At 35.1% G+C, this 27841-nt stretch overlaps 2 protein-coding genes across 3 annotated transcripts; one reads left to right on the plus strand and one right to left on the minus strand.

Moving 5' to 3' along the window:
- Positions 1–1387: 1387 nt before the first annotated feature.
- On the minus strand, positions 1388–22185 carry LOC126747449 (zinc finger Ran-binding domain-containing protein 2). The gene is made up of 4 exons (XM_050456105.1): positions 22022–22185; positions 21771–21881; positions 19741–19959; positions 1388–1887 (listed from the first exon to the last, which is right to left on the minus strand). The coding sequence occupies exons 2-4, from the start codon at positions 21877–21879 to the stop codon at positions 1598–1600; spliced, it is 618 nt and encodes a 205-aa protein (XP_050312062.1). The 5' UTR covers positions 21880–21881; positions 22022–22185; the 3' UTR covers positions 1388–1597.
- On the plus strand, positions 12178–15719 carry LOC126747448 (uncharacterized). 2 transcript variants are annotated; one of them, XM_050456104.1, is made up of 3 exons: positions 12178–12388; positions 12806–13703; positions 15522–15719. In XM_050456104.1, the coding sequence occupies exons 1-2, from the start codon at positions 12307–12309 to the stop codon at positions 13669–13671; spliced, it is 948 nt and encodes a 315-aa protein (XP_050312061.1). In that variant the 5' UTR covers positions 12178–12306; the 3' UTR covers positions 13672–13703; positions 15522–15719. The 2 variants fall into 2 exon arrangements, with proteins under 2 accessions (XP_050312061.1, XP_050312060.1); XM_050456103.1 differs by having other exon boundaries at positions 12806–15719.
- Positions 22186–27841: the final 5656 nt, after the last annotated feature.

Here is a 27841-nt window from a genome sequence, read left to right on the forward strand (position 1 = left end):
AGCAACGGTGTATCAATACATTTTGAGTTTGCCAATAACCCAGGTGTCATGTGAGAGATCATTTTCCATTCTCAAATACATTAAGAAATAGATTAAGTGATAATTTGCTTGAATCTTTCATGCTTATGAATATAGAAAGATCTCTACTTAATCAAATAGATAATGAAGATATTATAAATGAGGTGGCAGAGTCCAGTACCTTGTATAAAAAAAGTTTAATGTACTGAGTTTTTTTGCATTTTTTATGTTTTGTTTGAGAGTTCGTTGTTCCTTTTTCATTTTCCTTTTTTTAAAACTTTTCGGTTGTTAAGTTCTTTCTTTTTAATAGTTGACTGAAGACTGAATTTAAAGAAAGAAAAGTTATAATTTAGGATAATATTAAGACATACATATATTATTTGTGTTATAATTTTTTATTTCGTTGTTTACTGAATTTACGTTGATTTTTCTAGCGAATTTTTTTAATATAATTCATCAGGGCTAAGTGGGCCGCTTCGCCCGAAAATTTCTCGGGCCGGTTTCAGAGAGCCCATCCGTCCCTGACTTAAGGTACTTAGTACCAATTGCTCAAAATCCTGAAACTTTTTATTAAGAGTTACCAGGGCTTCATTTTCACTGGGCAACTCCTGAGTACTGGGCTTTTGCTTTGTATTTTCTTTCAGATCCTTTTTTGAATCCCTTGAGCTCAGCGGTGAACTTGGCAGCCATTTCCTCGATACGATCATTAAGTCTTTTAATGTCGGCCACTGGTTCACTTTCTGCTTTTCCTCTTACCATGATGAAAGAACACTACTTCAAATTAATAACAAAGGACTTTTATTTGTTACTTAACACTTTTTATTTGCAGAAAAATTGAAATTAAACGGAACCCGACGCTAATACGCGCTACCTTGTCTGCAGCGCCATCTTTTATTTGAAAAATGCCAAGGTAAAAATAAATGCATCAGATCCTATTTAGGTAATTAATATTTTTTATAAATTTAAACGCGTCTTAGGGCCGTAGTGACACATTTCCGGACATGGGTTCCTATATTTAAATGGATTCTACTGTTGCACTGAACAACCCTCAGAAGTTTGATCCCATAGTTCCGAAACGCCCTGTATTGACAAATGACAGAAATGTTTGTTAAAACCTTTTTGAGTGGAAATGTTTGAAGATGCCCGTTATTGCAAGGTCTTTGGGAAAAACTGAATTTTAAATTTTGAAGTAGCTGTAACGCTCTCTAGCGGTCCACCAATGAACTTAAAAAAATATTTTCAAGCATTTTTTGACCTGCTTTTATAACAAAATTTTTCGTTTGAAGGTTCTACGATTGTTGGTTTCCGAGATACGGCCGCTCACGTCGCTTATGCGGGTATATTAGGAATCATGAAAAAAATCACACAGTTCAGCGCTGTAGCTGCGTATTATATTACTACTATTAGTTATTTGACCTAAAGACCTTTTAAAAACACAATGAATTAGTAAGCGATAAAATACAATAAATGGACTTAATTAACACTTATCGGTATATATAAAATTGTATATAACAATGACAAAACAAATTAATTTAATAAAAGAACACACAATAACACTAATTACACACTATTTTTAAAATTACTCTTTGTTACCTTTATCGTCATTATCGCCCCAATCGGTCAAATCGTATTTGGACAGGTCGCCGTCGTCATCGTCCTCCTCCTCGTCTTCTTCCTCCTCCTCCTCTTCTTCTTCTTCTTCGGCTCGTTTTATGGGACTACGATCCCTTCTGATGACGTCATCGTCACCGCTATTACTATTACTATTGTGACGTTGACTCCTTTTCTTCTTTCTACGTCCGAACTCGTCGTATTCATCGTCGGACTCTTGACGGTCTTTGTATTCGACTGTGCCGCGATCGTTGTAGCCTGGAACAAACCCCGCATATACATAATGCGATAAGTATAATTTTTTTTAAATCCCTTGTCAGTTGTTTTAAATGCCGAAATTTCTCCCTCGAGTACATGGGCGCCGGCAGAATGTTCTTAAGGGGGGTGCATAAATTTTAAATTCGAAATAAATAAGTTTTATAAAAAGAAAAGCAATGCGGCGAAAATTTTTTGGGACCAAACGCCCAGTTCTCGTCCAAAACTAGTTAAAAATTAACCTTAAGGTGATGTAGGTGTAGACCTTTGTACACAATCATGCCAAACCATCAACAAACAACCAACATCGTACGCGCTCGGACTAATTAAATAATAATAGAATAAAAAAGAACACGAACTAATTAACTACTACCTAACAGATCTGTTTTGATTAATAATTGCAGACTACTGCCACAGAATAAACGATCTCACAGAAGCATAGGCTTGCGTCGGCTCCTTTGATATCCGTGAACCAGTTTTTTATAAGCCCAACTGACAGATGCACCCGGCACAAATACACTGAGATATCTCGTAAAGTTGTTGTAAACGCATACACCGAACGAAGTGCTTTTATTTTTAAAATCAAAATGATTATATTCATATAATACGGGAGCAAACTACAAAATTTAGTTACATTTCAAATAGGATTTTTTTTTGTTAATGCTTATATTGTCCTTGCTTTTAAAATAATTATAATAATTATTATTTTTATAAAAATTGTTATTTGACAGTTTTGATACACGATAGAGGTGTAGGTTAGTATACTTTTAATTTGTTTTGGAATGGAATTTTTGAGTTAGTTGTTTTATGATAATGGTAAATAATATTTGCCTTTAGTAAGGCACTAGCTGAGAAAAAGTCGGCTATTTGTGTGATGTTAATACATTAACAATATACATATACATATGTACATAGGTAGGTATTTTTAAATTAAGTTTTAGCTGGAAGGTTTATACGCAGGTATGTTTTCTCGTTTTAAACACAACACATTTAAGAATAGGTATCATCGGCTTTTATATATTTATATATAAAAAGATATATGTATGTATTATTATATACATATATAGGTACCACACATATGTCCATATTTTATAAAGGTATTATACGTTGTATAGTCGCCATCCATTATGATAGTCTGGAACAAAATATAAGATTTTTAAGGGTTTTACTACTACTATATTATGCACTTGTATGGGTAAACCAGTCCATAAAAAGACAGATAATTGAAAATTAAAGTCATTATTCTTTATCACATAAAAATACTGTATACCTAAATCAACCTTAATATTTTTATTTATGTACCTGCACGTATGTACACATACATAGATACATATGGTTTAGGTATATACATTAGGTATAGAGTAGTTCGTAGTAGTCCAAGCAGTTACCACGTATGATAGGCGATCCATAGTTTTTCGCGTGTTTCAAAGGGTTAAAGTACAGTTTTTGATTAATAATTTATATCAAAAGAAGTCTTTTAAAATTTTGCATCTTTCAAGCTAAGTATTGACTTATTTTAGAATCACGGTTGCCATAAATCAGTAAAATTCAATTTTTATTTCTCTAATTTGTGTAATAAGTATAACATAAATATAGTGCACGTACGTGATAATTACAGTGTTTACATTAACGGGTTTTCTATTGTAAACAGTATTTGTCTAAATTAACTTATATTTAATTCATATACGGGGTGATTTTGAAATTGTGATTAACTAATGAAATAATGGCTGGAGGAAGTACTACGGATGACGGTGATCCAGAAAGTAATTGTGCTAAATGTAATTTAGTATTTGATGACATTAAGTCGATAATACAATGTACCAGGTGTGCTAAGTATTTTCATGGAAAGTGTGTTAATGTTGACATGCGCGGTTTTCATTTGAGAAAATCGACATGGAAATGTGAATCGTGTGATCCCTCTGCATCTAGTGCATACAAAACAGAGCGCGCTAGGAAAAGAAGCCGCACAGATGATATTGTTATTGATTTAGATAATGTAGGAGATATTATGGCCACCTTGCAGCTCTTAGTCAGTAGAACTAACGAGTTAAATCAAAAAGTCGATCTCCTGTTAAACGAAAACCAGAATTTGAAACGTGAAATTGCCAGCCTGAAGGAATGTAAGCCGTCAACAGCCCCATCAAGTGTGAACTCCAAGTTGTCATATGCTGCAGCAATAGGCACCAAAAATGATAGCAAAGTTTTGGTTGTAAAGCAAAAGTGTCCGGAGAAAGATGTAAAGCAAGTGAAGGAGGATTTGAGAAAGAAAGTCAATCCTACTGTTATTGGAGCCGGCTTATCTCTAGGAAAAGCAACCAAAAGTGGCGGCGTTATCATTAAGTGTGGCAATGAGAAGGAGCTAACTTCGATACAGTCGCAGATCCAGAACAACATGGGTGACAACTACAGTGTTGAGGTACCAAAACTTTTAGAGCACAGGATTAAGGTGGTGGGCATTAAGGAGTCTGAGTACAACCTATCAGATAATGAAATTTTGGCCAAAATAAAGAGTCAAAATAATGTTCCAGAATCTCCAAACCGAAAAATTCAAATTGTGAGAAAAACTAAAATCGTAAACAAAAAATTCAATATGATCTTGGAAGTTGATGCTACCACGTATGCAGTGTTTATTGAAAAGGAGAAGATGAACATTGGTTGGAACCGTTGTCCTGTCTTCAACGAATATGGTATCCGAAGGTGTTTCAAGTGCTGTCGGTATGGTCATTTACTGAAAGAGTGTAAAGAAAATAAAGTGTGTGCAAAGTGTAGTGGATCCCATGATGTTAAAGAATGTAATGTAAGTAGCGTTAAGTGTATTAATTGTGTAGTATCTAATGAAAAGTATGGTCTTAGGCTAAATGTCAATCACGTTTCTTGGGATGTAACTAGTTGTGATTCCTATAAGCGAATTGAAGAGTTACAAAGGAATAAATATATTAAGTAGCAATTAGACCTAAATATTGCACTTAACACCAACATTGTTTATTTTAATTGCCAAGGTTATCTAAACAACAAAGATAACATTATTTTACTAGTAAATGACTGGAGGCCTAAGATCTTGCTTTTGAGTGAGACTCACGTAACCCCGGTTATTGAGCCATGTGAGTTGATTATTGATGGGTACAATTTGGAGCAATGCACTAGTAACAACAGTAGAACAGGTGGGGTCTTGGCCCTTATTAGAAACGATATTAGATATAAGGTGGGGTCTGTATTGTCTATTGATGATTATGTCTGGTTGTTGTCTTTTGAGCTATCTATGGGTGGAGGTAAATATTTGTGCTCTGTTCTGTACCATTCGCCTCAGAAACAAGATGCCAAATTTATAGAGTTTTTTGGGGGATATTTAGAGCAAGTTAGTGGATTTAAGGGCACCAACATTATCCTTGGGGATTTTAATTTTGATTTATTAAAAAACAATTTTTATAGTAACAAATTATTAAGTATCATTTATACCAATGGGTTTAGTCAAATAATTAAGACTCCAACTAGAATAGTCCAAAGAAGTCAGACTCTGATCGATTATTTAATTTCAAATGACAAATCTCTCTCGCATAAAGTCCATCAAACTCCTAAAATTAGTGACCATTCTATTACATCAATTTCTATGGATCAATCGAAGGAACAGCCAATGGATGTAGTAAGTTATACTAGGTCTTTTAAGACCTACAAATGCCATAAACTTCAGGAAGAACTGCTTACATGCAATTGGAATAGAAATAGTTCAGATGTTGACTTACTAGCTAATACTTTTGTCAGAGATATTAGAACAATTCTTGACAGTATGTGCCCAAGGATGAAAATTGTGCAAAAACAGAAATATGCCGATAAAAAATGGATAACTCAAGATATAAGGGAGCAAATGCAGGAAAGGGATCGATTATATAAAAGGGCTGTAATAGAAAACAACGACAACGTTTGGAATGAATATAAAGCTATAAGAAATAACATAGTAAGCAAGATAAGAGTAGAAAAGGATAGATTTTTTGCGAATACCATAGATCTAAATAAAAATAATCAAAAAGAACTCTGGAAAAATCTGAAGACGCTTTTGCCAGGAAAAAACCAAAACATGCCTAATGAAATAAAGTTTGAAAATGAAATCATTACACAGGAGGATGATATTGCACATAGATTTAATAATTATTTCGTGAATAGTATTGATCTTATTCTTGCAGATATTCCACCAGCAGCAAATGGCCAAACATATTTCATTGAACCACCTTCAGTCCAGAAAACCTTGACACAATTTAATAAAGTTTCGATGACTAAAATGAAGGAAATACTTAAAAATCTAAAAAACGTTGGTGGTGGGGAGAGTGGCATCTCCAAGCAGGTTCTTTGCGATGTTGCTTATGTTGTGGGTGATCGTCTTCTGGATATTATCAATACATCCTTAAGTACTGGGATTTTTCCGCAAGCCTGGAAACTTTCTACTGTTGTTCCTGTTCCAAAAGTGCAAAACACTAAATTGTGTAATGAATTTCGGCCAATTAACACTGTACCTATTTATGAGAAGCTCCTTGAAGTATGTGTTAAGGAACAGCTACTCGAACATTGTAATATAAATAAAATAGTTGTGCCTAACCAATCGGGGTTCCGTGAGAATCATTCATGTGAGTCTTTTATTGTGTTCAATCGTCAATGGTCGAGTTTAGGTATAGGACATGGTACATGAAATGTACTTGAAGAATTTGATGTAGAACCTAAATCTAAAATAAAAAATAGGTGTTTACATTTAAAAAAATTACGTTGATGACCGTAACTTATTTTTGGGCCACCCTGTATACATAAAATTATAGTAAGAAAACCCGCAGTTAAAAATAAAAATCGACATGTCCGAGCGTTTTTTTTTTTGAACATACCCCTGAATTTTAAATGAATTTATTCCAACCTTTACGTTCGCACTGTATAGATAATTTAAATAAATAATAGCTAAATATAAAAGATTGACAAAAATAAAATAAATAATTAAAGGCCTAAATTACGGGCTGAAGGTTAAATGTAAAAGATATTTCTTAAATTTTGATTTAAATGACTTCTGATCTAAAGTTGACAATTCAGTTGGTAGGTTATTGTAGAGTTTAATGGCATTGTACGTAAAGGAACGTTGAAACATTGCAGTCGAATGACGCGGAAGTGTCATCCTCTCCGGAAATCGGATCACTCTTGTGTGAACGTTTAAACGAGGAACAAATTTATTCCGTAAAGTGGAGGGAAGGGAGGGGTTTAATAAAACTTTAAATAAAAAATTACCTAAGTGTAACTCTCTGCGCCTGTCCATCCTCAACCAGTTAAGCTCTTTAAATGTGTGTGAAATGTGATCGTATTTTCGTAATCCAAATATTAGCCGTGAGCAAGCATTTTGAACTTTCTGAATACGATTTTTATCTGCAATGTCTAAGCAAGGACCATAAATAAAATCACAGTAGCTGAAGTTGGACAGGACCAGAGACTCACAAAGCATTTTTCTCAAATGAAAACTAAGAACCTGACGACTATTATATAAAATTTTCAATGATAAATATGACTTCTGAATTAACAATTTAACATATTCACGAAACCTCAACTCAGTATCCAGGACAATGCCTAAATTTTTTGCACGATCCATCTTAAGAAGAGGAACATCATTTAATAAGATATTTAAATTATTTTTAAGAAAATCTTTATTGGGTCCAAAAATCATAATATTTGATTTAAGAGGATTAAGTTTTAGATTATGGCAAGAAGAAAGCTGGTTAAGTAAATTCAGGTCATGGTTTTTAAAGAAGATGCATGCAAATAATCCTGGTGATTGAAGTGAAGATAAACCTGGGTATCATCAGCAAAAGCTCTCAGTTTACAGTACTTTAATGATGTAAGTATATCTGAGGTGTAGATTATGAATAATAATGGTCCTAGGATTGACCCTTGAGGTACGCCTGATAAAATTCTAGCTTCTTCGGAAAATGAATTATTTGACAATATTTTTTGAAATCTGTTATGAAGATATGAGTGTTATTAAGTGTGTGTACTTTTAGTGTTATTAACAAAAATTTTACATTCTAAATTCCATGTCTATGACTTCTATGTTCAATTATAATTAATCATCCTGTTAGGTAGGCATATGTAATGTAATATGTATGAATTTATGAAAGCATATAGCAAATAGTTCAAATCAAATATCCCTTTTAAGAATTTAAATGAATATTATTACTATGATACTATGTACTTATACTTATTATACTATAATAACTTATATATTTCTGCTTCGGTATTGTATTCGGCTTTGGTATTGATATCCCGATTCCCGAGAGGATCAAACCATTGAAATTGTATGTTTGGCTGTTTCGCTATTCTGTTCGACAATCTGCGCTTAGATGGCGGCAACTGCACTGTAATCTTTTATTCGATTGGTTTATTTGATTTATGAGTTAATTGCGGGTTGCGGAGTTTTATTTTTAACGTAACAAACAAAATGTTTAAAAAGACATGCGCAATTTGGGACTTTTTCTCTGTCTCTTAGACTCAAATAATGCCAAGTGTAATATTTGTGGTACCAAAATATGTTCGAAATCGTCAACTTCGAATATGAAACGCCATATTTTACGTAAACATCCTGCAGTAAAAATCTTGGAGGCAAGTACTGCAAGTCAGAATATTGTTTCGGAAAAGAAGGACGAGGAAAGAGATAAGAAAATGGCCTCCGTATCTGAGGTGAGTGAAAAGTTAAATCAATATGTTATGCGACCTAAGAAGGGCCCTTATCGTCCAAAACCACCTATTTTTTATTATTGACATTTTAGGTATCGTAAAAGACTTAAAACCGTTAATCACCGGTAGTCAGAATAACCATTAACTACATTTTTTTTTACTTGTGTTTATATTAATTGTTTTTTTTTTAATTTATAATTTAAACTTAGCGTTTTTCTTTTCCATCTTTCCTGCGTTCCATTCGAGTCGCTAACATCCCCATTTAGCATCAAGACGCTAAGAGCCTTTTTCTCGCGAAGATCGCGTTGAATATTTATTACGTAGGCATATAAACAATTAAACATTACTATATACTGCATGCGGTCCAATATCGTTCACCCAATTAGGGTGAAACTTCCGGTAGTTCAGTTGGAAGCATACCCTAGAATGCAGTTTCCCCCTGCGCGAACGCGCTTATTTTTTTGTTTCCTATTAATATATTATTATATATTATAATATATTTATTAATAGGTATATTATCATTATTACTTAAGTTTTTCATACATATTATATAAAAATATTTAAATAATTTGATTTTTTTTATAGGAACCGGTGGTTAACAAAAAACAAGGACAAGAAGTTGTATCGAAAAAACGGAGTCAGACTGAAATCGGTTCATTTTGTTACAAGCGACAAAAATTGCCCGCCAAACAGAAAATTGACAAAGTACTACTTGGTTTGTTTACTATTGACTTCCAGCCTTTCAGTATGGTCACAGACAAAGGATTTAAAAGGTTTGTCAATGTTCTTAATCCTGAATATGTCTTACCAAACCGTCAAACTATATCGAAGGTTATGATTCCATCTAGATATGAACAATGCTTAAATAAATGTAAGTCTTTACTTCAGAACACTAATATTAAAGGTGTATGTATTACAACAGATTGCTGGACCTCAAGAAATAATGAGGCCTATATGGCAGTTACAGTGCATTTCATTGACGATTCATTTACAGCGCAACATATATTGCTAACCTGTAGGGCATTTAGTGAACGGCACACAAGCGATAATTTGGCAAAAGAGCTTCGAAATATATTGGAAGAGTGGAATATTTCAAAACGGGTAACAACTCTTGTCATATCAGACAATGCAGCCAATATAAAAAAGGCAATAGAAAATCTGGGATTAAAGCATTTGGGCTGTTTTGCCCATACACTAAACTTAATTCTTACCGATGCCCTCAAAATTGCAAAAACCGACGAGATATTGACAAAAATTTAAAAAATAGTGGGGCATTTTAAAAGAAGCACTACCGCAAATAGCAAATTAATGCAATATCAGAAAAATATTGGTGTTGCCACACCCAAAAAATTACTGCAGGTACTTCCTACAAGGTGGAACTCCACTTTTTATATGTTGCAACGTTTTGTAGAGTTGGAAGACACAGTAAAAGCTACAATGGCTCTTCTTGACGGTTCACATCCAACTATAAATAATCAGAGTGGGCTTTTATAAAAGAACTTATTATCCTTCTTCGTCCATTCGAGAATGTTACTGTTGCTGTAAGTGGTCAAAATTATATAACCGGTGCTTTAGTGATAGTTTTCGTTGCTGATCTCTTAAACGTTCTTAATGAATTAGAAACTTCAAAGGAAATAAAATCAAACCTTTTTCTTGAAAGCCTTCGTATTTTAAAAGAAGGCATTCAGAGGCGATTGGCAAATGTCGAATATAGCACCACACTGGCAATGAATACCTTTTTGGATCCTAGGTTCAAGCTGTTTCCTTTTCAAAGTTCTGGAGCTGCTGAGCAAATTAGAAAAAAAGTTATTCAGTTAGTAGCTGAAAAAATATCTCAAACTTTGAAAGTATCAGCTACAGCCGCAACAGTTACGCACGTCTCAGAAGAAACAATATTTTCAAAGGCTTCGACTTCGAAAGAGCAAGTGGTCCAAAAAGAAGTAGATGTTAAATTTTCTATTTGGTCTGCACTTGACAAAACAGCCCTTAGGAACTAGCCAAAGCAAAGCTATCATTGAGGTGCAGAGATATCTCGATGATGACATTTTACCAAGAAATGAAGATCCTTTACTTTGGTGGAAAGAGCAAAAATATAACTATTCCAATTTAAGCGTTCTGGTTAGGGATAAATTTTGTCTAGCAACCTCGGTTCCCTGTGAACAACAATTTTCCAAAGCTGGACAAGTGCTGAATGAACGGCGAACACGTCTTAGCTCTCAACATGTAGAAAAAATCTTATTTCTTCACACAAACGATTATGTAACTAAATAATTTAATATTTTAGTTTTTTCTTTGAATATGGTATATTTTATTTTTGTTCTTGTTTTATTTTTAAATCAATTTTGAATTTAGTAATTAGTTTTGTTCGATTCAGCTATGTCTTTTCTTTATACCTAAATATATTAATTTATCCTAAAATTTGTCTATTTTGTTACTACAACTGTTCTAGAGTAGATATTATTCTATTTTTTCTAATTTAACTCCTTTCATTATTTACAAAAACTAAAGTATTTAAATTTAATTTTCACAAATTGTCAAGTCCAAACCGCCATCATTATAAAATTCTCTAACGTAATATGCTCGGTCCGATTCCGACTAAATCCTAGCTTTAGTTCCCGTTGAGAGTTGGGACCTGGTCTGTAGGTGCACGCCGGATTCGTTTCGAACCGGTTCAAGATCTGACTTTACACTAACAAATCCGTAGTGCACCTATACCTGGATATTATAGGTTTTGGGATCAGGTGCACCGCTCCGAAATGGCGAACTAGGTCCAAAAGAGCAGGTGCAGGTCTTTTATACCATCACTACATGTTAGTTCTTTTAAGTCGGTCCAACTGTAAACTTGCCGCTAATAAATATTTTCTTTTACTGATCATCGGGTTTTTATTGAACAGTGATTACGACTGACGAAGACGACGATGACGAAGACAATATCTCTGATTTCAGTTCTGACTCTGACAATACTGACGAGATTGATTAAGAAAAACTGATATTTTTTTGTTCTAGCAAATTTTATGTTATGATCGTCGTTTAAGTATTCAATCATATCGTTGCAATTTCATTAACTTGGTAATGCAATATGGCGTGTTTTTTTTGAGTTTGTATGTTTTATTTTTTTGAATGGTATTTTCATTTTAATGTGTTGACATATTCCTTCAAGCAGCATTTTTTTCATGAACAAGTAAATTAAATTGTCAGTATTTAAATTTTTCCCAATGAGTTAAAATAATTTTATACCATTATTCACAATTTTTGTAAGCTCGGTTGTGTTACGTCTACTGCTCGTGCCGAATTCTACTTTTCAAATATGTTGTAGATTTGGTTTTTGCGGTCTTTTGCTTGGAAAATATATGAGCAGCGTAATCCTGATCTGTTTTTATCCCATTCTTCTTTATATTTGCGATCGTTGTTGTGCTCAATTTTGTTGCATCTGCGGCTCGCTCTATCACATTCTCAATTTGAAGTGCAATTCCGTTTCGGACTTGTTGTTTATGTCCCATTATATTTCGTATTGCCGTTCTCGAATTACAATAACTACTTGTAGTCGCAATTTTTACTTAGCTCGGTCATCACGAATAATTTAAAGCAAATTCCCTTAGTACGTTCCACTTCCCTGCAACCCCACTCTAGCCCATATTCAGTCACCGCCACAACCAGTCTTCACTGCAATTTTTTCGTGCGCTCGGTGTTGACGCGTAGATTTTTGATCTTAACATTTAATTGTGAAAAATGGGAAAAATTTCAAAACAAGTGTCGATCAAACAAAAGAAAAGAAAGCTAAAGAAGTTACTTGAATTATTGGACAGCTCAAGTAAGTAAAATATTGCTATTCTATTTATTTGTTATTTCTCTTAGGTTCCCTTATATTTCTTAAGAAAAACAGACAAATGACCGCGTGATTTACAGTAGTGTTCACATAGGTGATATGCTTAAACTGTATATTTACCATAGGATTCATATGAATTCCTGTAATTTTCTATTATTTAGAACTTTCAAATGGAGTCTAGTTAATAGAATGCCATACAATTTTTTTACAGTATACACATGAATGCTGTATTAAAATTGAATTTTACTTGTCTCGATGCGACGAAGGGTCGCATTGCCCGTCCACCTTTTTTTCACATGAACTCAAGGTCGGGGCGGTCGGAATTTTCTTATCGCGTAAATATTTACGACAAATGCACACAGATGGTCGTAGATGGTTTTATATATTTCTGCTTTATTGCAGGTTCGTCCGAAAGTTTTTCAAATGAGGAACCAGGGACGGACTCGGATTCGGATGCGCCATTAATAAATTTGGTGACACCGACTTCCGCAGTAACAGCTGGTTTGGCTAATGAAGGTGCGCAAGATATTTTAGCCTTATTAAGCAACCAATCATCAGTTACTAAAGGTCCTGAGATTAATTCTGATGTAGCTGCTCTTCTCTCAGGTTTTCTTACTAAAGGAATTGATAAAGAAAATCGTAATGCAACCATAGATTCTTATCCATGTATTGCTAACTGCCCAGCACTTCAACCACCTATAATTAATCCAGAAATAAAATCTTGCTTGGATGCAAACGCATTAAAACAGGATAATTTCCTAAGAAAGTTACAATCCCAGTTGGCAGCTGGTATAAGCGCGATAGCGATTCCGCTTGACCAACAATATGAAGTAGACAAGAAAACCGAAACTGAAGAGGCAAAGAAAGAATTAGAAAAAAAATGTGATCCTGTTAAAATATTTTCGGATGTTTTCCACGCCCTGTCTTTACATCGACGTCATGGTATTGTTCCTTTTTTGGACATTGGGGTGAAGAAAATTCTGGATGATTGCCCGATAGACGAATTTTTGTTTGGAAAATCTTTCCCGGACCAATTAAAAAGCTCTAATGAAGCCCAACGTTTGGGTTCCAGTATAAGGAAGAAAGCTAGGGTTCCACAATATACTACTTCCAAATCTCCGGTTGTACAAAAAACCAATCAACCTAAAGCCGGTCCTTCAGGTATATCAACATCTTTAAACTATCGGCGCTCACAGCGCCGGACTCGTTTCAAAAAGGAGGAGGGGAGCGGAACCCACCATTCCAGGAGAGCATATCCTCCACGTTAAGAGAAGAACCAGATCAGTTATTAACTAGCCAGGTAAATAAGAAATACGCGGGCCGTCTTTCTAAATATTTAGAAAAATGGGCTCTTATCACTAATGATTATGCTGTTCCCTCTTGGGTTTCTGGATATAAGATTCCATTTAGGAAGAAACCAGTGCAAACTTATTTACCAAAATCAAGTTTTACATTAACAGAGGCATCTAAATTGGAAGATGTTATTACTCAATTGTTACAGATAGGAGCAGTGTCAAAGACTTATCCAAGATCTAGTCAGTTTTTTTGATTAATTTTCTTGGTTCCAAAACCCGAGGGTTCCTATAGATTTATATTAAATCTCAAAGCTTTGAACCGTTTTCTACGACCTCCTTATTTTAAACTAGAGGGTCATAGGACAGTCTTTAAATTATTATATCCAAATTGTTTCTTTACATCACTTGACATTAAAGATGCATATTTTTTGATTTCAGTGAACAAAAGATTTAGAAAATATTTGTCCTTTGATTTTAAAGGTTCATATTATCAATTTAACTGTTTGCCGTTTGGTCTTTGCACAGCGCCATTTGTGTTTACAAAGATCATGAAACCTGTAGTAAAATTCTTAAGGTCTAATGGCATTGTATTTGTTATTTATCTAGATGACATTCTCATTATTAGTAAAACTTTTGAGACAGCTTGTAAAGACTGCCAAGCTACAAAAGATCTTCTGGAATCCTTAGGTTTTTTACTTAATTTCAAGAAAAGTAATTTAGTTCCTTCTCAGACATGTACATTTCTGGGCTTTGCATATAACTCCATATCATTTAAGGTACTTTTACCCATCGAGAAGGCAACTCTTATTCAGGCACAAATTTTAAAACTTTTAACGAAGGACAAATGCTCTATTTTAACTCTGGCTCAACTTATAGGTAAATTTGTAGCAGCTTGTCCTGCTGTTAAATATGGTTGGGTTCATTTAAAAATTTTAGAGCGTAAAAAGTATTTAGCATTACGCTCTAATAGACATAATTATCAGTCAACTTTATTACTTTCAGACTGTATAAAATCTGAATTACAATGGTGGCATCAAACCTTAACTCATAATTATGGTACACATATAGTGACAAATACAGTGTTTGCCCTTGAGATTTTTACAGATGCTTCTCTAACGGGTTGGGGGTGCTCATTGTCTAAGTAAAGTTACACATGGTTTTTGGCACACATGTGACAGAGTAAAACATATTAATTATTTGGAATTGCTAGCAGCTTTTAACGCACTTCGTTCGTTTGCTTCAGATTTATCAAATTGTTCCATTCTACTTAGAGTAGATAATGTGACAGCCATAGCCTGTATAAATCGTATGGGTAGTGTAAGGTTTAAAAATCTTAATTATATCACAAGACAAATTTGGCTGTGGTCTGAAACTAGAAATATTTTCCTAGTTGCCTCATATGTTAATACTAAAGATAATGTCCATGCAGATAAGGAATCTCGATCGACTTCAATTAATACGGAATATGAATTATCAAATCATGCTTTTCAAAAGATATGTCAGTATTTTGGTAAACCTACTATTGACCTATTGGCATCACAATTAAATGCAAAGTGTACTAGATATATCTCATGGAAACCAGATCCTAGTTCTATCACTGTAGATGCTTTCACTGTTTCGTGGGAAGGTCAATTTTTCTATGCCTTCCAACCATTTAGCCTTGTATTAAAATGCTTACAAAAGATCATTGCTGAAGGAGCCCAGGGAATAGTAGTAGTTCCTCGCTGGAATACCCAGCCATGGTACTCTACCTTTCGTAAACTTCTTGTAACAAAACCTTTAGTTTTCACACCAGATCAAAGTTTACTTTCTTCACCTTTCAGAGACTGTCACCCACTTCGGCAGACCCTTTCCCTGGAGGTTGGAATTTTATCCGGGAGGCTTTTCACAGACGAGGTGTCCCAGCAATAGGACTTCAGGCTATTAAATATTCAATCAGCACATCTACTTTAAAGCAGTATACTGCATACTTAAGGAAATGGTGGGATTTTTGCAGCACAAAAAACCATAATCCTTTTCAATATTCATTAAATTTTATTTTGGACTTTCTAAGCATCCAATTTCAAAGTGGCGCAACCTACTCTACTATTAACTCGCAACATGCGGCTATAGTCCTACTTTTTTCAATAGAAACATCAGAGAAAAATATTATAAAACGTTTTTTAAAAGGCATATATAACCAAAAACCATCTAGGCCAAAATACCAAACTACGTGGGACCCACATCCGGTTCTTTTACATCTATCCAGTCTATATTCTTTATCTGACATTTCTAGGTTTCAATTAACAATGAAGCTGGCCACATTATTAGCATTAATTACAGGCCATAGACTTCAAACTTTGGCATGTATACGTTTACAAAATATCATTAGATTTCCAGATCGATTAGAAATAAAAATTTCAGACAGACTTAAAACTTCATCTTATAAAAATTTTCAACCAATATTGATAATCCCATATTTTAAAGAAAATGCTTCTCCCTGCTTGGCCTCTGTCATTGATCAATATACAGGGTGTCTCACGACGAATAGACGCGATCGATATCTCGGAAACTAATTTTTCAAAAATTTTGAAAATTTGGCAACGTAGCACAGTTGACAGGGGCTACACAACTAAAATATTTTGACAGTTGTGACGTTTCCGGTTATACCGGAAGTAGGTGTCAACTTCGTTATTTTAAATGGAACGCCCTATATATTTTTACATTTTTGGCTTTTACGTGAAATTCTAAGTATATTTTGTGTATAATGTCCTATACCTAAGTGTAACCGTTTTTGACATATTTTTAATTTCATGTGAAAAACTATGTTTATAAGCCCTAACATAATTACCGATTACTCCCTTTTAGTAGCCTTTATTTATTGGTTAGTTTTGGTTTTATTTTAGAGGAAGGACCACTTTAAAAGACTATTTTAATATTTGGCTAAAAAAAAGATACAGGGGGGTCAAAAACTTGCATTAAAAATGAAAATGAAAAAATCAATAAAAGTCAATTTTTTTAAATAGAAACCCCCTATTTTTATAATTTTTTCATAAAGATAATTAAAAATAAGGTTAACTTTGTATAAGGTTATCTAGTCCAAAAATGGATAGTTTCCGAAATATTGGCAGTTTAAATTTGGCCTAATATTAAAAGCCGTATAGTAACACGGCTCAAGGATTGTTGATTAGTTGGGCATGACGGTTGTCATAGTAACCGCTAGAAGCGGCAGTAAGACAATGGATTATATGCATTCAATTTATAAGTTACTTGCTATTTAAGTTTTCTTCGTAAAAGTGTAATTTAATGAAAAAGTGTACATTTCTGTTATAATCCATTATCTTACTGCCGCTTCTAGCGGTTACTATGACAACCGTCATGCCCAACTAATCAACAATCCTTGAGCCGTGTTACTATACGGCTTTTAATATTAGGCCAAATTTAAACTGCCAATATTTCGGAAACTATCCATTTTTGGACTAGATAACCTTATACAAAGTTAACCTTATTTTTAATTATCTTTATGAAAAAATTATAAAAATAGGGGGTTTCTATTTAAAAAAATTGACTTTTATTGATTTTTTCATTTTCATTTTTAATGCAAGTTTTTAACCCCCCTGTATCTTTTTTTTAGCCAAATATTAAAATAGTCTTTTAAAGTGGTCCTTCCTCTAAAATAAAACCAAAACTAACCAATAAATAAAGGCTACTAAAAGGGAGTAATCGGTAATTATGTTAGGGCTTATAAACATAGTTTTTCACATGAAATTAAAAATATGTCAAAAACGGTTACACTTAGGTATAGGACATTATACACAAAATATACTTAGAATTTCACATAAAAGCCAAAAATGTAAAAATATATAGGGTGTTCCATTTAAAATAACGAAGTTGACACCTACTTCCGGTATAACCGGAAACGTCACAACTGTCAAAATATTTTAGTTGTGTAGCCCCTATCGACTGTGCTACGTTGCCAAATTTTCAAAATTTTTGAAAAATTAGTTTCCGAGATATCGATCGCGTCTATTCGTCGTGAGACACCCTGTATACTGGTAACCAGGGATCTTCGTTCCCCAGACACTGATTTCTTAATTCTAACAGTTAATAAACCCTTTCATCCAGTGTCAGCACAGAGATTAAGCAAATGGATTAAGCTTACTCTTGCAGCTAGTGGCATTAATACCACTCAATTTTCGGGTTACAGTACTCGTCATGCAGCCACTTCGGCAGCCTATAGGGCAGGAGTTTCTATTGAGGTTATAAGATCTAGAGCGGGTTGGACACAAAAATCTAACACGTTTGCGAGATTTTACAATAGACCCCTGTCAGAAGATCCTGCAGCATTTGCTAAAGGGATCTTAGGTATAGTGCATTCTAAATAATAGATTTAGATACTTATGTGTTTATAGTTTGTTGTGTTCCTTTAATATAGAAAATTCATTATATTATATTTATATTTTTTACAAATACTGTATTTTGTTACAAATATATTTTTGGAGAAAATTCTAGATCTTTATCTTTGAACATCTACAAGTAGTTATTGTAATTCGAGAACGGCAATACAAAATATAATTAAACGATCAATTGACTTACCTTAAGGATAATTGATCTATATTATATGAGTATTGCCGTTCGAAGAATTACAAACCCACCCCAGTATCCCACCCGGATAGGTTGATCCAGAATTTTCAGCAAAATTGCAGTGAAGACTGGTTGTGGCGGTGACTGAATATGGGCTAGAGTGGGGTTGCAGGGAAGTGGAACGTACTAAGGGAATTTGCTTTAAATTATTCGTGATGACCGAGCTAAGAAAAAATTGCGACTACAAGTAGTTATTGTAATTCTTCGAACGGCAATACTCATATAATATAGATCAATTATCCTTAAGGTAAGTCAATTGATCGTTTAATTATTTATGATTAATTATAATAATATTTGTTAATTGTTTAGTTTGTTAATAATACAATAAATACTACAAGATTTTTTAAAATTTTTTGGGAATGAAAGTATATACACGAATATAAAAATATGGTGCTAAAATAAATAATTTGTTAATTTCTGAACGTATAAAAATACATAGCAGACTATTAATTTCTGAAGGCGATGGTAAAGTTTCTAACCTAATATTGATTGGCAAAAATATCTACGCCATACGTTTTTTCTCACCTGGATGACGTAACTACAAATGGGTATAATTTCGACTTTAGGTATGCGGCGCTAAACTGTTTTTTTTTTTTTTTTTTTTTGAAAATTTAGACTCATTAGAATTACCAAATATCGATTGTCTGGTATCAAATTATTTGTAAAAAAAATACACTTTTTAATAATGATAATGAGCCACCCTGGTTTCATTTGAAAAAAATTAGTTATAACCGAAAATACGATTTTGAAAACTTTAGACGCATCTAGGAAAACTGTTAAAAATCAAAAAAGAGTCAATTATATTCTTTTAGGACTACTTGATGTAAAATTAACGATTTTAAATTATTCATGGCACTCTAGATGGAAATATAAAAAATTAAATACTTTAAAAGTTAGGTGTGAAAAGTCGATATATAAGGTATCATTTTTCTTAGAATGTCATTTTCTATCAAAATATGTCAAAAAAATTGGGGGATCCTATTTAAAATAAGAAAGTTAGGGTCATTTCCGGTTAAACCGGAAGTGACAGAAGACAACTGAATGCTTCATTCAATCCCAATTTGGGTGCTACACCCACGTACCAAATTTCATTTTTTTAACTTAAAAATTACAAAAGTTATAGGGACGAACCACTTTCCTAAGACACCCGGTATATAACAAACCGTTTGTTTAATCCATAAGCCCTTATGAAAAATAAACAATCTATCTTAAGGCAAGCCCGTAAAATACTCCAAAGAGTAGCGCATGCCTCGTTCTCTATAAGAATACAAATCGGTTGAAACTTTCTAAATATCAAAATGACGTTTAATAAATGTATGCTCAAAAAATACATTTCAGAGCCGATAAATAGAAAAATTAGTCATAATTTTAATAAAATAAAATGAAAAACAATAAAGTGATATAAAACAAAATACAAACCTCCCCCAAAGCCAGTCCGCTCCTCGACCTCGCCGAACTTGGGGGCGTTACACACGTTACATTGTTGCCGCCTCGCCCAGTTCACGTTGCCACATTTGTTACACTGCCAGTCATCGGCGGAAAAGAGCCCGCGACTCTTTTCCGCGGCTGCTTTGCCGATTTCAGTGCCCAATTTGCGTTTTTGCGCGGATGACGATGACGAAGAAAGCGGAGCCTTACCTGCAATAATTCAATATTAAGTTTTCCCCATTTACAGGACTTATACCCCGGCACCGAACATAAACTAGAATAGAAGGATCATTGGCTTTATAGGCTCTATAAAGCCAATATGGCTCTATAGGCCCGAGATACAACTGTGTGGACATAACCCCTTTTTTTAGATAACAAAATATAATGACGTAAAATAATAACTTGAAATAATTTTAAAAAATCACGTTTCTTAGACAAATATCTAGCACGTTTTTTCAAGTATGTACTATCAAAAACTTTAAAAATAAACTTGATTGTAAGTCATTAGCATAAAAATTAAAAAAGTTAGGAATAAAATAAAAATAATTGCAGTTTTAAAAAAATTTATCATAAAAAATTATGTATTTATTTCAAAAATTAAAGCGTAGCCTTCTACAATGGACTATATATAGGTACCAATAATATGTTCAAAAAGTATCAGCGATTTAGAGTACATATTTTTTTAAATCGTGATTTTAATCTAAAAAATGCAAAATTTTTGGTAATATTCTGTTATTAGTGGTGGTTTTTAATAGTGAAAGCTATCCGATTTATTATTAGTTGCATTGCAATCGTAATTGCGTATCGTAAAGGATTGCCGCCGAAACTAAATAATGTTTTACGACCGCGTAAAAAAAGTAGGCACTGTTTAGAAGTCCCTACTTCAAATGGCGGCAAGAGAGTGAACCTACTGTCTTGTTCTTTATACTGTGACCCCGGGTAGCAAGATAAAGTCAAATGACGTTACCCGACGTCATATTAGGAACGTCAGTGAAAGTGACACCTTTATGCCGTCCTGATTGGTCATTTAAGGTTAATTAGCGTCTACTTTCTAATCTTTATTTATTTATTTCATTATTCGTAATATTACACAGAGTGCTTTTACAAGTCAATATAAACGATAATATATAAAATGCAATTTCATGATTTAAAACTTAAGTAGTATTTAAAAAGACATCACTAAGTTGGAAGAATAAGGTGCTATTAAATGACATGATTTTCTGAAACATGTTAAAATCTTTTATAATAACTGCTTGGAATATCTGGAAGAATGGACAATTATTTATTTCGAAGATATTAATAATTTTAAAAGAAGATTTTTATGGGAATATGCAGAAAAATCTTTTTAATCTATTAATCGCCATTTTCCATAAAATAACATTTGCAAAAATGTTATTAATGAGGTGCCATTGGTTAAAAGATATGTTACAGATGATTTAAGATTAAATGTTGGTTGTCTACAATGGACAAAGGTATTCCTTCAGTTTAAATAAAATTATATTCCTTATAAAAATATTTTCAAAATTGTAGAATTTGCACTCTATTTTTCCTACTATCAATAAAATATGGACAACTGAAAAACCACAGATGAACATTAAAACTTTAAAATCTATATTGTGTATATATAATTTAATTAATTCATGCAAAATATTTCACTACATTATAATACATGATCCGAATTTATTGCAAAGTATTTACTCGGAACAAAAATATTACAAATAATTTTTTTTTTCATAAGATATGTATTATTTTTTACAAAAATTTATTTAATTACCGATAATTAATAATAAATACATTTTTGTTTTAAGTATTTCCATGTATTCAATAAAACACATATAACTAAATTGTAATTCTCATTTCATCCCATTTGTCTCTATGAAAATATGGGCAAGTTCATCAATTCTAACATAAACTATTTCAGGGAATATGTTTCCTTTAAATCCCACCCCTACCGCATTTATAGAATTATTTAACAGTTTATTGATTTGATAGATAGTTTAAGAAAAACAAACAATTATTACCTTGTTGGCAGCGATTGCAGCTGGTTCGACGGGCAAAATTCAAGTTTCCACACTCGTCGCAGGTCCAATCGCCTTCGGCTTGAGTTGGTGGATGTTTGACTTCGGCCATAGCTTGAAAATAAATATTAATTAATTAATAAGGTGTTTACATGGAACACAGAATAATAAATAATGTTTTCATTCACGTGTGATCATCGATAATTATTTCAAAATAAGCGATACTTCCTTGGCTGTGAACCGTTTATTTATACCTTTACTAATTGAGGCCTTAAGGGGGCCTTAAATGGGGCTAAATTAAATACACAAAACGGCCTAAAAAGCCGAAAAACTGTAAACAATCCACGGACACCAATAACTTTCGGGTGTTGTGTCAGTCAAGTGGTCAACAACAATCAATTCGATGGACAGCATTGACACATGACACTTTTCACTGTCACTGTCACTAATGATTGACAGGTGACAAGCATCTTTCGCCAATGTGGAATTTGTGACTGACCGTTAAGGCGGCTTTACACAATGCAAGAAATACACGGTTTCGAATGGTCCACGCATGCGAGTTGGCATCGTGTACAAGGTTCATGCGCACAATTTAATCATGTTTGTTATTTGATTAGTTTCTCGCAAGATCGAGTGTGAAAACGACGTAGTTTTAAAGGTTGCATTTTTGAAAGTTGATTTTTTTTTAAGCTTGACACCGTATGTACTTAACCTGTCGTGCTCTTGCAACTTTTTTATTTATTTATTTTTTATGGTAAACACAAGCACAAGAGGAAAGACCTATGACACTCTTGGAGTGGTGCTTGCGCGAAGATATTTGTGGGCATTTATCTTGAATCGCTGCAGGTTGTATGCGTCGAAAAAAATATGTGAGGTGGAAGCCCGTTCCACAAAGAAGATGTTCTCCAGATGAATGAGTCCCGATACAGCGACGTCCTTGGGGTAGGCAGGTGGACTCGATGTTGATGAGCCGCAACTGCTAGACGCGTCCTTCTTGCCGGAACAGCCCTGGGTGGAATCAGGCCTGCCAGCTCAGAGGAGCACTTACCGTGATAATAACGGTAGAATAAACAGAGATCAGCCACCTTTCTCCTGTGCTCCAGACTATCCAGACTCTTTGTCAGTTCTGGTTTGTCGATAAGACGAATAGCTCTCTTCTGTAAAGAATCTAGCAGCTTTAAACTATGCTTGGGTGTAGAGCTCCAGACATGCGAGCAATACTCGAGGGAAGGGCGTATTTGAGCCTTATAAAGAGTCAGTAGCTGTTCTGGTGTATACAGTTTTTTTGTTTTGAAAAGCATTCCGAGTTTTTTGGAAGCTGCCCTGGCGATCTCGGCAACGTGGTCATGCCAGGACACACTGTTGGTGACTTGGAATCCTAAAAGATGTAAAGATGATTTCATTGGCAATGTTTTCCCTGCCATAACCATCTCCGGGCCACCAGGATTAGTCTTCATCGTAAATACTGCAGCCTGCGTTTTTTTAGCGTTAAAATTGACCAGATTGTTACCGCCTCACTCCAAGATTGCTCTAATATCGTTGTTGGTTGAAGCTACTTGTTGCTGCCCAAGATTTTGAGAACTTGCGGCTGTCGTTGGTTTGGCGGACTTAAATGTGGAAATAGGTGTGATATCGTCCGCAAAGCTGTAGATTGGATTGACAGTGGTTCCTAGCAAATCGTTGATATATATCAAGAAAATGGTGGGGGATAGAATGCATTAATGTTAAATTTGTCGGAGAGGTGTCCATCGACGGCTACTTGGATTGTTCGTTGTTCAAGAAAACTTTTGATCCGATTCAATAATGAGTTTTGTATGCCGATTGAGGAGAGCTTGGTTAGTAGTACCTCATGCCACACTCTATCAAATGCCTTGAAAATGTCAAGAACGACTGAGCGGGACTCGCCGTGCTTCTCCATGGCCTCCGTCCACAAGTGTGTGACGTAAGCCAGAAGATCGCCGGTGGATCTAAGCTTTCGGAAGCCGTATTGATGATCGCTGATTAGTCCAGATGATTCCAGATATCTTAACAGTTGTTGGTTGACTGCTTTCTCCATAATCTTCGATATTACTGGAACTAGTGCAATCGGGCGGTAATTGGAGGGCATCGTCTTCTTACCCTTTTTGGGTACAGCTTGCACTCGAGCAGTTTTCCAGCTTGTTGGAAATGAGCCCTGCTTATACGATGCCGTGAACAGTCTACATAAGGGAGGAGTCAATTCGTCTGCACAACGTTTTAGTACTAGGGCTGGAATTCCATCGGGTCCAGAAGCTTTGTTGGTGTCTACGCTTTTAAGAATTTTATTTATAATTCGTTGGGGAAACGAAATTTCTCCCATCGATGAATTTACCCTTTGCGACTGAACATAGGACGCGAAGAGTTTACCCAGTAAGTTGGCTTTTTCCCTTGCTGTTACCGTGATAGAACCATCATCTGCTGTTAGGGGTGGCAAGGCCGACTTAGCAAATCCTTGACTAACGGCTTTCGATACCGACCAGAAAGATCTTGTTCCATTTGGGCAGTTTAGCAATTTGTTTTTGATCCTGTTGTTGTGACTCTCTTTGCATTCATCGATAATTCGCTTGCAGCTATTTCTGGAGGTCAAAAAGTTCCTCCGATTTTCGGTGGAAGGATCTTGACGCCATTTGCGATATGCCGCGTTCTTAGTGTTTACTGCCTTTTTACAATTCAGGTTGAACCATTGCTTGTTGTTTGATCCGGCATTTAGTAGAAAAAGGGATATAAGCTTCCATTCCCGCCAAGATCGTCTCTGTAATTTGGTTTGCACATTCTGAGATGTTATTGGTTCTAAAGCAGACTTCTTTCCAAGGGAATGAGCGATGAAATTCCCGAAGATGGTTCTATTATTAACCAATTTTAGACGCTTGAAGTCTTGGCACAAACACACTTACCCGACTCTGAATTGCTCCATCACTTTGGAGAAAACGCTGGGCCAGAACTCAGGTGACCATCCAAAGTAAACTGGCTTTTTAGCAGAAAAATAATTTTGCCTAGTGCGGTTAAAGGTGCTACTAAATCATTTCCGCCCTTTAAATCACCAGGAGGTGACGGAATCTATCCAGCACTCCCTCAAGTTGAGCCGGACGTACTTTGACCCCACCTGTTAGCACTACTTAGGGCCAGTCTAGCATTCCAACGTGCTGAAAAGCCACAAACGTATCATACATACCGAAAGCTGGGCGACCTATTGCCGAGGCATCTTCGCTCAGAGGCCGTATTTTCCATGCGAAACCATGCGAGAATCTTTAAATGAGAACAAAAATGACTTAAAAAGTGCATTTTTGAACAACATTCAAAATTTCATGCACATACGAATATGAAATGTAGTGGCAACGCAGCAAAGTCGAGTGCTATTGGAGACCATGTCAAACACAAAAAATATTGCGGTTTTGTGTCGAGTGAGCAAAAGAAAGAACTAATTTCATTTATGGAAGAGCACCCGGAATTAAATTCACCCAAGATTTTTCAGCTAAAATTGCACAAGCCTTGTGGATAAAAGTAGCAGACAGATTACACAGTCTCTGGAGCACATGAAGAGCACATCAATTCCATCGTAATAGGCTTGCTTAATCTATATAATTTATTAAATTGAGCATCTGAATACATTTCAAATGGGTCAAGAAATGAAGAGTACATCCTATTCCTTCTATCATTCCAGAGTTTCAGTCTCTTCCAGTGTACCGACGACGTTTCTTTGCACAAGATTGTTTAATCTTGCCATTTGATTATTGCTATATTTTTTTTCATTAAACAGCAAAAAAACACTACTAAAATACTTAACCAACTCCTCACAAATTTAAAAGAAAAACAAGGCAAGTGGCAGAATCGCACACGAACTTTGAAATTCGAATGGTATATACCCATTTAAGACACCGCATGCAAAAAAGTTCGCGTCGAAAATACGAATATCGATTTCTCTAATTGCGTATGCGAATCAAAGTCGAATGGTTTCAAAAATACGGCCTCAGGCGAATAAGCCTGACATCTTTTCTGTCGCCACATTAGAGATGTGGCGCTGGAGAAGCGCCCGCTCAATGTCCACCAATAAACCTACGAGGCAGATAACTCAACAGACTTAGCTCTCAACAATCTTGTAACGAGAATCGGTAACTACCTGAAACAAAAGAAAGTGACATTGGCGGCCTTCTTTGACATAGAAGGGGCCTTCAACAACGCACTGCCACGCTGACTCTAAAACTCGACACCAGCAAGAGGAGACAGCCCTCTTATGTGCAACTGGATCAAAGCCATGCTAAGTGACAGACGAATAACGACCACCTTACAGGGCGTACGTGTGCACTTTACGGCCGCGCGAGATTGCCCGCAGGGAGGGTTTTTATCTCCTCCTTTATAGTCGCTTCATATTGATGACCTGTTGGCCATAACTCGACGGTGGGAGAAAGGAAAAAAAACAATCTCAACAGCACTACAAGAAGTGCTGAAGAACATCATTCTGAAATAGTGCGTGAGAAAGGAAATGTCCAATTATCCGCATAAAGTAGTAATAGTGCCATTCACCAGAAACAGGAATATGGGTGAACTCAAACCGCCAATCCTGAGAGGTGAAACTATCCAATTTGCAACGGAGGCGAAATATCTTGAGATAATCTTAGATAGGACGCTTAATTGGAACTCGCATCTTGAAAAAATAGTTAACAAAGCAAAACTGTCCCTATGGAACTGCCGCAGGATATGCGGCAAAACCTGGGAAATGAATCCAAAATAGTTGCAGTGGTTATACACATAGGTCATTAGACCGATAATATCCTACGGCTCTGTGGTCTGGTTGAGCAAATCAATACAACAACTGGCCAAAACAAAACTTAACAGCCTTCAAGGGTAGGCCTGCTTACTTATTACAGCTGACATAGAAGTACTACTTGGACTCACCCCTCTGCACATATACCTGTAGGGAGAAGCCATACGAACTACTTACAGGCTACACAATGTCATAAATGGCATTTCGAAAAACAAAGTCCGGATGGAATCAACTGAACTGGTTGAGAAGGTACGCAATCACAGCATACTTGATATCTAGAGCATCTAGAGCAATATGGAGCTCATACTGCTTGGGAAAGAGATCAAAATTACCCTAAGATGGGTTCCGAGATATGCTATGCATACAGGAAATAACGTGACTAATAATCTAGCCGAAAAAGGAACAGAATCCAACCTGATAGGTCCAGCATTAGGCACTGCCTACAATACGGCAAAACACAAAATCTCAAACCTGGTTCATAACAAAGCAAAGCGCTACTGGGAGGCATTACGAGGATACAAGCATGCGAAAGCTTTCATTCCGGACATACTAAGGACGGTAACAGATACCATAGGGAAGCTTAACAGAAAGTTCCTAAAAGCCCTAATGAGAATGTGTACCGGCCACTGCAGACTGCGACATTATATGAATAAAATTGGTTTGGCGGAAATCGCTGGATACAGCATGGCCTGGATACCGGCAGTAGAGAGATGCCTGATTCTCCATCTTCGCCACATGATAGATAGGATTATAAACACATGACACAAACTATGAGTCCTTGATTTTTTTTTTTTGAGCCAAAATCACACAAGTTGGTCTAATGCGAATGACCTCCTGAAATATATTTATAGGAAGGTAAATGAAAATTCACTGACTTTACCAGTACCAGTGAAGTGCTTTTTGAAAATGTCTTAATACATTGATTGCATTGTGTTGCCTCAAATGGTTGCCTTTTTCTTAACCCGAAGAAATCAATGCGTTCGAGTTAGAAGTAATAGCGGAGCTAAATCATCTGAATTTAAGTTTATTATGCATAAAGTGTCTCAGGACTCTCGAGAGGAGGTTTTTTTTAGTACACACTGGTCAATTAATATAATTATTTTTATATTAATTAACATAGTTTCGAGTAGAAACAAGTATAGTCCGTGGACACCAGTTTGGAACGTTTAGGTCTTATCTATGAAGAGCCTTAAAGGAATTCTTAAAAAAACTGAATTATCCTATGTAAACAATGTTCGTATTTGTTTAGCATTTGATGGAAACTACAGCATCTTCCAGAGTGTGGTGCCAATGA

This window comes from Anthonomus grandis, chromosome 19, assembly GCF_022605725.1.
Source record: "Anthonomus grandis grandis chromosome 19, icAntGran1.3, whole genome shotgun sequence".
NCBI classification, from domain to species: domain Eukaryota; kingdom Metazoa; phylum Arthropoda; class Insecta; order Coleoptera; family Curculionidae; genus Anthonomus; species Anthonomus grandis.